Source organism: Calliphora vicina, chromosome 5 (assembly GCF_958450345.1).
Source record: "Calliphora vicina chromosome 5, idCalVici1.1, whole genome shotgun sequence".
In the NCBI taxonomy this organism is placed as follows: Eukaryota; Metazoa; Arthropoda; class Insecta; order Diptera; family Calliphoridae; genus Calliphora; species Calliphora vicina.
Window position 1 is genome coordinate 56,277,054 of NC_088784.1, and position 11,225 is coordinate 56,288,278.

Genomic DNA, 11,225 nt, shown 5'->3' on the forward strand with positions numbered 1-11,225 from the left:
GTCGAAACTGATGTGATTGATAAAGAGGTATATAATAAAATGTGTATTTTGAGCAAAAATATAAAATGGTTAAATTTTCAAAAAAGCGCCGAAAATAATTACGCAAACATTTTCTTGTTCCTGAAAATAGAAATTTCAAATTTTATTGCGTATATATCAGTTTGGGTACATTGTTACTTTCAACTTTAAAAAGGTGGTGAATATGTTCACACAAGTTTTAGGGGAAAATTGAATGACCGTAGTGTTTTTGATTGTATTCAAAAGAAAGATGGGGATTATGGTCGGAATCTAGCTCTGGGATTGTTTAAACACTCTTTTCAGGCTGTATTGAGGTATATCACAAATGCCCGTGGTGAGGGAAATATTTATACCTAACCTAAGGATTTCAGACCTATCATCAATCATATTGATTGATTACGAACCATAGGGGTATGCGCTCCACGATGTGATTAGTTATATCAAACATGGCATATTCGATCATAGGGGCGGTGAGTCTAAATAGGAAGGTGACCAGGGGGCTAATTCTCGCATTTGTATACGAGCGTATTCCGTTAGTCGATATAGAAATTTGTTATGATGGCTTCGATACGAGCGAGTTTTTACTACAAAGCTAAGAAGCATTCGAAATTTATTTCGATTACGAAAGCGAGAATTATTTCCCAGGGTAATATCTGAAGGAGGGTTTTATCACTAATACGGAAATGCATCACTGTGCAGCATCTGATGCGCAGTACGTTCTAAAATGCAAAAGTTGGCAATACTGCAAATGTCTTGAGTTCTGAAAAGGAAGCATCATAGAAATGCCTGATGCATTGTTTGCGAATCAACATCAGCATCACAAACTAGTTATTTGCGGTCAATGTCATTCTGATAACATTTGAGGGAAAATGTCGTAGATATTAGCATACGCGAATGAAGTCGTAATTCTGGTTAAGTGAAAATTTCTTCCCATTATCAATGAAATCATGCAAGCAGCATGAGGCCGGCCTCGGAATTGGTAATAGCGAACGTCAATATGGGGGGAAAATTACCATTTTTTATTCCTATTATCGCTATCATTCCTCAATTTTCTTATTCAGGAAGGGACTCACAATGGACCCTAAGGGTTTACGAGTGAATGTGTATATGTGTTTGTAAACAACCCTTCCTAACCTAACCCTTAAGTATTTTTGACTAAAACCACAATTTAGAAATTATTAGAAGATAGCTATGAATTACAAAAAATATGTTATAAAGTTTTAGTTAAATAATTAAATTTATTATTGATTTTTAAAAGCGAATTTGAATTGAAATAAGGTTTGTTGAGGAGTTTTTTTTACACTTTACTTACTCACTAATTTATAGTATTCGTGTATATAATGAATTTCATCTTAAATTTTATTTTGAATTAGAATTTCCGTTTTACATAATTTACACATACATTTTATAATAAATTCTTATATAAAGTAAGTGAGGAGGAATTCTCATGGAGATTTTTCTTTTTGTTCTCTTTTTGCTTAGTTGCTGCCATTAAATGTTTTTATTGAGTGTTTAAGAATCAGTATTAAGTTAAAGAATTATAGCTTAATCTTATACATATATTTGTTGTTTTTATATTTAATAGAGGAATACATTAAAATGAGATACAAAACGTTTAAAAACGAACACAAATATTACAATACTAAACTAATTAAATATATATATACGTATATAGAAACAATCTGAAAGGAATACCTCAATTTTAAGTACACATGTAAATGAAAAATTCGTAATTGTTATTAGAATATAAAATCAAAATAAGTTGTTGTTTAATCTCAAAAGTTAGATTGAAAAACACACAGGCTTTTTAAATTTTCAAAAAATCTTTGGTGTTTTTATTTTTGGTCATTCATAACAATTCCACCTGGAATGTCTTATGATGACTTGGTAAAAAATAATGATGGTGAGGTGGATGAATTCGTGGCAGAGGATGTACTGAGAGGATGATGATAATTGTTTTTGGAATGTTTTTGATGTTGAGTGGTGGATGCGGTGGCATTTCGATTAACATCATTTGTTGAATTACATGGGCTAGTTGTTTGTTGTTCCTGCTTTGGCTGCTGTTGTTTTTGTTGAGGATTGTATGTGGTTTGATTTTTCAAATAATCGATATACATGCGTCTGGCTTGATTTAAAACTCTGGTTACATCGTGTTTGCGCACCATTTTGTCAAAATGCATTGCAATTTCATTGTAATCCATGTTACTTTTCATAATGGTATTACGATGCTGCAACAGGAGAGTGAGACATAAGAACATTAAAAAGGGATTGCCTCCACCAAATTCTGATGGAGGTGGTAGCCGGGGTGTGGAAGTGTTCGTGCTGGTATTGGAGAATTGTGCGGCTTTTGTCGAAAAAGTAACTTCTTCTTCGGCAGCTGTTGTTGCCATTTCATCTATTGCTGTTGCGTCTGGAGTATCTGTTGATGATATTGGCACCAATACTTCCGGCAGGGATGTTGAATTTGTAGCTATATTATATAAATTGCTGCAACTACTACTACTACCAACACCACTGGTCTTCTCTGTTGTCGATAATATTTCGTTCCTCAGCAGAGTTTCATCCAAAAATGGATTTAATTTCAAAACATCCACCACATTGTTTTTCGTTTGCTCTTCACGTTCAATGTTGTCATCACGTATATTCAAATTACTATCAATCTCTCCATTCAGTAAGTGTTTGGAGTTGGATTCTTCAGTTTTGGCCGCCATCTTTCTATCACGTTGACGTCGTCTCATCATGAGTTCACTGACTTCGGGACATGTAATTATTTCATTTTCCTTTAAATCTTCCACCATGTCAAGTGAATCTTTACCCAGTTTTTCGTATTCAATTTCACTACCCGTAGAATCCTTCTTACCATCCTCCTCATCCGTCATTGCAATTAAATCTCCAAATAATTGACGGTCTAAATTTTCGGCTTCCAAACGCAGTTCACGGGTGATGGCTGTTGTCATGGGATAGTAATCCAAGTCTTGGCTGTCATCTGGCGTGGTACTAGAATCTCCTTGATCTTGATGTTTGCTGGTTGCATTTGGCGTAGAATGATCTCTTTGGCGTTCTGCAACTGGTGTACGTTCTGGGGTGTGCGTAAGTGAGGAGAGTTGAGAATTGAACTCCAGTTGTAAACTATTACTACTTAAATTATTTGCTTGCTGTATTGCTGTGGCTGCTGTTGAACAGCTCCAGGTGTTATTTGTTGTATCGGGCAACGATGACGAATCCGAATCTACCGAAGAAGCAAAACTACCTTTCGTTAATTGTACCAGAGGGTGTAGAGTTTGTATTGGAGAGACTTGATTGTGTGTTGGAGAAGGCGTTTTAGATTTAGTTGCCGCTCTTGATATACCATCAGCAGTTAATATGGTGGCACTAATTTTTTCGGCATTAGCCACACGACTTTTGTTTAATGAAGCAAAATTAAGGAATTCATTGAAATTTTTTACCAGCTTTTGTTGGGATTTTTCGTTGCATTCGTCTAGACTTAGACCTATTAAAAGTAAATAAGAAGAGATGAAATTTTTAATATTAAATTCCAAATAAATGTTAGATTACCTTTTCTACTTGTGGCCGCTATTTTCTCTTTGAGATCTCTGAAATGTCCGCCGCCTGTGTTGCTTACCCGCTTAACTCCTTCGCTAACATTCGTCGCTAGTTGTTTTGCAATTATATTACTTACAGAGTTATAGTTGGATAGAATATTTTTGTTTTGTAACTTTGCGATTCCTTTGGGCATTTGGTTATTTTTGTTGTCAGGACTGTTACCTTCACTACTGCTGTCAATGCTGCCATCGATATCGGCACTACTACCTCCACCATTACCATATCCTGTGGCTGTAGACGATGTTGTATCATCACCGTGTAGCGAAGAAGATGAACTGCTTAGGAATGCTTTAGGAATTTGCTTTTCTTGATTTGCATTCGTTAAGTGATCTTCATCATTATCCTTGAATGGGTTGGTATCGTGAAAGTTGAAATGATTTGCATCAGAAAAAACGTCATCATCGTCATCAGTATGATCATTATTAATAGAACCAACTGCATTTTCTACTCTACCTTCTAGTAGTTGCAGCATTTTCGTTTCATCTAGGGATTGATGTGCTTTTGAAGAAGCTCTACGTTGACGTCGTGTAGCGTGGCGTGTTATATTGTCATCCAAACTTTGATTAAGACGTTTTGTCCCATCCAATTTGGAATTTAGAACACCTCCGCAACCCACATGATTTGCACTAGTACTCAACGAAGAACTTAGCGAATTTAGTGAAGCCGATGAACTTTGACGCCTTAAAGCACATACCTTTGTGTAAGCATTTTCTCTTGGCTTTGCCATTAAGAACGAAGGGCTAATGGGCGTTGCGCCATTGGCACACACAACGCTCGAGGGCGTTGGAATACCACCTGATACACCAGTTGACACTGCAGTATCCTTGTTTGGAACAAACTCTTTTTCAAATAATTTCAATTCCTCACGATCACCAGCAATATTTGTCTCATATTTGAGAGAACTCCATTGTACTTCCAACATTCGCAAAGCATCCTCAAATGGAAATTCCCGCTTTAGCTCCAGTAATAGCCATCGATAGCAAAATAGTAAATCATCTGCTTGCTGTGCCTTTAAATAATCCCAAAATTCAGCGTCATAATAACTTAAAGCTTCTGTGAGATGTGCAAATTTCTGTGTCATTGCAATACCATCAAGCATAAAGTTTCCACGCACTCGACTCATAATAGCACAAAAACATATGTACGCCTGAGCTTCGTCGTTCATGGTGACCAGCAAAGGCGATGCAATATCAGACATGCCCTGACAGTAGCTGACGGATGGATGATTAAGAGCATAAGTTGTGAGTATATTGAAAAGCGCTGCTATATTCTGATTGTCATCACTGCCAGCATAGAATGGATGTAAACGATCAGTACGCAAGACATCCTTCTTAACCATGCTCGTTACATATGCCAATTCGCCAGCTACATATCCTAAGAAATTGAAGAATTACAAGATTAAATTCATATGTACATATTTTACGATTAATTAATTTTATAAAAAGTTACAGTGAATATAATCGAATGCTTTCATTTAAATTGGTATCGTTTCTTTAAATAGACAATAAAATCTATTAGTTTACAGATACACATTGTCTCTCATAAGTTTTTTTAGCATTAACCTAATAATTTTATGATATAACAATAGTTACAAAAGGAATTTTTAAATTCTCGGAATAATTTATTTTATTGCTCTTTTGAAAATTTTAAAAATTTGTTTTTGTTTTACATGAGGCATGTTTTTTAAGTACAATCGATTTTTTTCACGAAAAATCGTATAGCAGAAACGCATTCTACGGAATTCTAAGAAATTTTCCCCAAGAAACCATAGGGGAAAATTTGTCAGACTTTGATTTTTATTTTTTTGACAGAAATATTTGTCAGATTCTGATTTTTACCCTATCTATAGATTGACATTTTTGTCATGCAAAACGTCAAAATGGTTGTCAAGATAAAAAATATCAGGTATAGTCTCCATTTATTAGTATTATTGCTTCATTATGACAAAATTATTAGTGCTTTTGTTCCGACAACTTTGTTTTGACAAACAACGTCATTAATTGTTATGAGTGTTTTATGCGCATAAAATATGCACTTAAAAATGAAAAATATGCTCTTAAAATATAAAAATATGCACTTAAAAATAGTTGGTTACTGTTTGATTTCAAAGTTTTATTAATAAAATATATGAGAAGTAAAATAAATATTGAGCTCATAAATTAAAATTGATTATTTTAGCATTAAATTTCGATTTTGGTGACTTGGGCACTACATGAAAATAAATTGGTTCAATTAATTTTATTATATTTAGCAATAGATTACGATGAGTTTACTTAAGTTTTGAAATTTCTTAGACAATTAATTGATTTTTCTCATATTTTAAAATGTCTAATACTTTCAAAATTTTTTAGTAATTAGTAGCATAATATTTATAGGATCAGTAGGGAGAGGATGTTCCATATAAATTTTTCAATACGTTTTTATTCTACATAAAGCTGTAAAAGCCACTTTTTTAGCATTTGAATTATGTTTCAAAAACTCTATGGAGAGCATGTGTAATTTGTTATTAAAAAATTTCTTCCAAAATTTAAACAGAATTATCAAAAAGCCTTACAATAGTGGAATAATTTGTTCTATTTAAGACTGCAGTAATTAAAAAAACATTTTGTTGCAGTTTTATCATTGGGACTCAGAATGCCGTGACAATTTCTATGTTTGATCCTTGCTCATCCATTGTTTCGACTATCGATATCCATGTATATTGTTTTCAATGATTTCTTAATATCTTCGTTACAATTTTTCAACACGAAGTTTTCGATGAATCTTAATATTCTGAACATTTGTTGAATAATTGTTTAGTTTTATATTAGTGGTAAACTGTCAATGCCCAACTGGCTCAAGCTACCTTATGTTTTTTTTAATGTATCCAAAATTTTAAGAAGTTGGCCTAATAACATACAATTTTGAAATTTTCTTTTAATTTTTTACGTATTTTTTACTAAAAGTTTATTTAATTCAAATATATGGAAACTAAGCTGCCTTAAGTTAACGAAAATTCGATGAAGATAAGTCGATTATAGATACTATAATTTTTTCTTTAAGTAGATTATGCCAATTATCATTGGACCTTAACAAATATTAAAATATAGAAATGAAAAAGATACAAGTTATTACCAATAAAAAAAACTTTTGTATTTCAAATTCTAACAAAATTTTTAATTATAAAAATATTAGAAAAATACTATTTATATCTTACTTCCGTTTTGTTTTAAATATGCATAATTAACAAATTAAAAACGAACACCCTAATTATGAAAGACATTTTAAAGTTAATTTTTGTTAAAGTCGACTTTATTTTAAATTAAAACTTTTGTTTTAAAAAAAGAAATTTCAAAAAATTAAAAAAAAAACTAAATGTACATAAAACTTTAAAACAAAAAGCTTTTTTTTAAATAAATTTTCAATAGCATGTATTTTATTGTTACAAGAGTTAGGTTTTTGACAATTTCGTATCGTCTCAATGTTACCCTATGATTTTGTGCTCATTGGGTTCCATAATGAATGCTACGTACATAGTATATAAATTTGTTTTAATAACAATACGACTAAATTAACTTCTAATTACTAAAATGTGTTTTCAATTACGAAAATTGTATATTGAATATTTTTTTTTATTAAAGTTCAACCAATAACGAAAATTATCAAATACAAAACTCAAAATTCAGTAAAAAATATTAGAAAATTTAGTTTTTGAGCACATGATTACTTGATTCAATTATGAAATAATTGAAATCAGTTCAATACCTAGTTCAATAATAGGTTTTTCTGTAGTATATAAATTTGTTTTAATAACAATACGACTAAATTATGTTCCAATTACTCACCTTGTTTTATAGCCGTCTTCCAAGTTTCACGCAATTTATAATATTGCTCCGATTTACGACGCATATAATCCATACGTTGATGACCATTCATTACATTCGGATAAACATTGAGAATATGTTTCCAAACTACCCGTCGCAGACTGGGATCTATACCACCAAAAAATATTACTTTACGCAACTCATCGCAACGTTGTATCTGTCCCAAAGCATCGAGAAACATGCGAAACTCATTGTCGGCGAGAGGCGGTCTTGGCGGCAATGCTGCCATTGTCTCCTCATTCAAATTGAATGCCTTTTGTACCATTGAGAACGTTTTCTCCATTTGATTCATAATGATACCAGGTAATTTAGTTTGCATTTGTTGCACATACTTTTGGGAAACTCCCAATGATTGTTGTAAGGGAGATATCAATTCACGGGCTGTTGAGCCAGTGGGTGTAGCACCGGCACTGTTCGTCACAATCAAAGCCGCTGAGGGACTGTTTACCACATCAGGATCCCATTCTTTAACCTCCGTGAATGGTTTAATATCAATTTGCAGCATTAGACATGGTTCAGTTGAGGTCTGTATAGAAATATTGTGAATCCTTAAAAATGCTGCATCGAGATCCCAGTCCGACAAGACGGCCAAGTAAATCTCATTACCAGCTGGATCATACGCTTTATATTTAATGGAAAAGTCTGACTTGATATCGAATGCTTTAGCCAATAGGGAGTACAAAACTTCCAGTGAAGTGATTTGTGGATCTACGCTAAATTTTCGCCATTCTGGTGGTAGGTTGGGTTCACATTTCTGTTACGAAATTATTTCAATAGAAACAATCAAAACAAGTCAATAACCTTGATGTGGTAGCATTGCTATCAATAACTAGGTTTACAATTTCACTTCAATTACCTTCACTTTTACACGTACTGCCTCTCTTGTATGGGCAAATATGCTGTTGGACATTTTGTCGAGGCCAGACTGTACAAGTCTTTTGCAGCCGTTTTCTTCAAGGATTCAAGTTTTAGCTGTTCTTTAGATTATTGATTCGTGGACTTTACAACATTGATCATTTATTACAAAGACAAATTTAATTGTTATTAATTTTAAACATTTTAAAACGTATTGTTTCTCATGGAATTAAATAGAAAATTTGAAACAAATAACACAAAAGATTTTCCAAACACACACACACAACCCGAACAGCTGAAAGTCTTTTTGCTCCATCAAAAGTGTCATGTCAAGCTCCGACCAGTGCTGCCACTTGTTGGATAATTACAAATCATATTTAGCATTACCGCTAAAATACCGTTACCGAAATAAGTGTAAATACCTTCTCCATTAAAATACCATAACCGAAATAATCAAATATGCCGTTACCTAGACTTGCCACCTTTTGAAATTTCCAAAACGGGACACCACTAAATGATCAGAGAACAATGGAAAAAAACATGGAAAATGACCTAGCGTGGGTTATAGCACTTGCTGAGTACATTACAAATTGTGTCAAAAAATTCAGAAGTTGTTCTGAAAAAACCGTTTACAGTGATGTTTTTCAACTTATCGATCTGTAACTCAGTCAGTTTTGGTTCAATTTTTATTTTTTTAACGTGTTGGGAAAGAAATCTTATTACGGTTCAAAATTACATGCATTTATTGATACATTTGTAAGTTATAAGTATTGCTTTTGTTACGATCTTTTTTGATTTGAGTCGCTTTTCATTGTTTATTTTGATATGGAAGCTTATAAAAATTTATATCAATGTATAAATAAAAGTTCTTAATAAAACATGGTTTTAATATCAGTAATATCTCCTTTTTGTCTATATAAAATTGTCTTTAAAGCACTGTGCAAAAAAATTGGTTTTCATAGAAAAAAATTAAAATCACTATTGTTGAATTTGAAAAATTACGAAAAAAATAAAAAAAAAATTTAACTTTTTAAATAACTTAAACAATTTCTTAGATTATTTTTTAAAATTTTGAAATCGGGTTTAAAATGTCTGAATTAGAGGTATTGAAGTACTACCTACCCTAAAACACTTGTATCAAAATAACTAAAAATTTTGAGGGTGTTCAAAATCTTTGAAAACGGTTTTAGCATGTCCTCACCTAGGCATACCTCCATTAGGACGCTTTTCAAGGACGCTTGACAAAAAGTGTTATTTTGAAGCAGTGTTATTATCCTATTTTATTTATTAAAATCAACAATAACACATTAATTTTAATTGTGTAAAATCTGGAGAACTATTACTGTGAAAGTCTTCGAACTTTATACAGGAGTAAATAGTTATTTTCGAATATCTGGAGTACTATAATTGTAAAGTATTTAAACTTTGTATGAATCAAATTCTTGTCACTATACGGAGATTGGCTGAAAATGTTAGTTATTTTCAAATATCTGGAGTACTATAATTGTGAAATTCTTCAAACTTTATATGAATCAATTTCATATCACGACATGAAGTTTAACCAAATTGTGAAGAATCGGAACAAGGTTTAAGTCACCTACAACACAAAGGAAAATAAATATTTTCAGAACTGTAATTGCGAGATTCCTCAAACTTGTCCGATAGCTCACTTATCATTTTACATAGTTTGGCTGTAAAATGGTCGGGATTGGATTAGTGGGAGTGACACCTCCCATACAAAGTATATAGTTAATTTCGAATATGTGGAGTAATTGTAATGTATTTAAACTTTGTATGAATCAAATTCTTATCACTGTACAGAGTTTAGCTAAAATGGTCTAGATCGGAACAGTGGGTGTGAAACTTTCCATTCAAAGTACATAGTAAATTTTGAATATCTGGATAATTAAAATTGCGAGATTCTTCAAACTTTGTCTGAAAATTTATTTTTTATAATTTTACCTAATTTGTTTCACCTCATTAAAAAAATAGTTTATAAAATCTTTAAAATTTTTTTATTTTACTACGTAGGAGTAACGAAGCGCAGCGGGTTATTTAATAAAGTTACCTATTTCAGTCCATAATTTAAAATTTATATTTTTAATCGCTTTTATCAAACTCAGTCCATTTCAATGGACCAACAACTCACCTTTAACTAAAGGTACAAGCATCCTAGAGCGAGTATCGTGCCATTTATTTTTCATTAAAGTTAAATAATGCTTACTAATGAGTTTATTGAAACTCATAGAAGTTAATGCACTAAGTACCTATGTATATTGTTAAATAGTGATATTCAGTTTTTAGAAAATACTATATTTCAGAAAATAAAGCATCCTTGTTTATCGGTATTTCCAATTTTTGATTTTTTTATATTTTTTGTGGTAATTAATGAAAATTTTTTTTTTTTTAAACGGGACAAATGGCGTCCCGTTTAGAGTATCGCCGGGACACGGGACATTCGACTCTATAACTGGTCTGTCCCGTCGAAAACGGGACGGTTGGCAAGTCTACCGTTACCGTTAGTCTATAAATTTTTAATTATGAATACATATGTATATACATTTTTGCTTTCCTTAGTTGATTTTATTGAAATCTACAGAACTTACAATTGTTAAATTATTTAAATTTGATGTAAATTTTATTAATTTAATTATTTGTCAGATCAGTCACACGTCGTTGTGTTCGTTTGTGTGTTAAGGTTCGCAAAGTTATGAGTGACATGTAATTTTCCTCTGGCCAAGCTTTCAAAAAGCTTTGTTGGTATGAAAAAAGGGATGATACGGCGCAATTATATTTTGTTTTATTTAAAAATCAAAAAATTTAAAGTCACACTTTATATTACAGAACGACTGGCCCGTAAAATTAAAAATTGCAGGTTCCTCATAA

At 32.1% G+C, this 11,225-nt stretch overlaps 1 protein-coding gene across 1 annotated transcript; it reads right to left on the reverse strand.

Moving 5' to 3' along the window:
* Positions 1 to 1,359: 1,359 nt before the first annotated feature.
* On the reverse strand, positions 1,360 to 8,619 carry LOC135959791 (uncharacterized). The gene is made up of 4 exons (XM_065510863.1): positions 8,341 to 8,619; positions 7,446 to 8,238; positions 3,574 to 4,995; positions 1,360 to 3,508 (listed from the first exon to the last, which is right to left on the reverse strand). Exons 1-4 carry the CDS (start codon positions 8,392 to 8,394, stop codon positions 1,893 to 1,895), a joined length of 3,885 nt encoding a protein of 1,294 aa, XP_065366935.1. The 5' UTR covers positions 8,395 to 8,619; the 3' UTR covers positions 1,360 to 1,892.
* Between the last annotated feature and the right edge of the window lie 2,606 nt (positions 8,620 to 11,225).

Coding starts and splice junctions, on each gene's coding strand:
- LOC135959791 (XM_065510863.1), bottom strand. CDS start 8,394: ATGTCCAACAGCATATTTGCCCATACAAGAGAGGCAGTACGTGTAAAA. Junction 4,996..7,445: donor GAAGACGGCTATAAAACAAG/GTGAGTAATTGG, acceptor TCAATTTCTTAG/GATATGTAGCTGGCGAATTG. Junction 3,509..3,573: donor AGCGGCCACAAGTAGAAAAG/GTAATCTAACAT, acceptor TACTTTTAATAG/GTCTAAGTCTAGACGAATGC.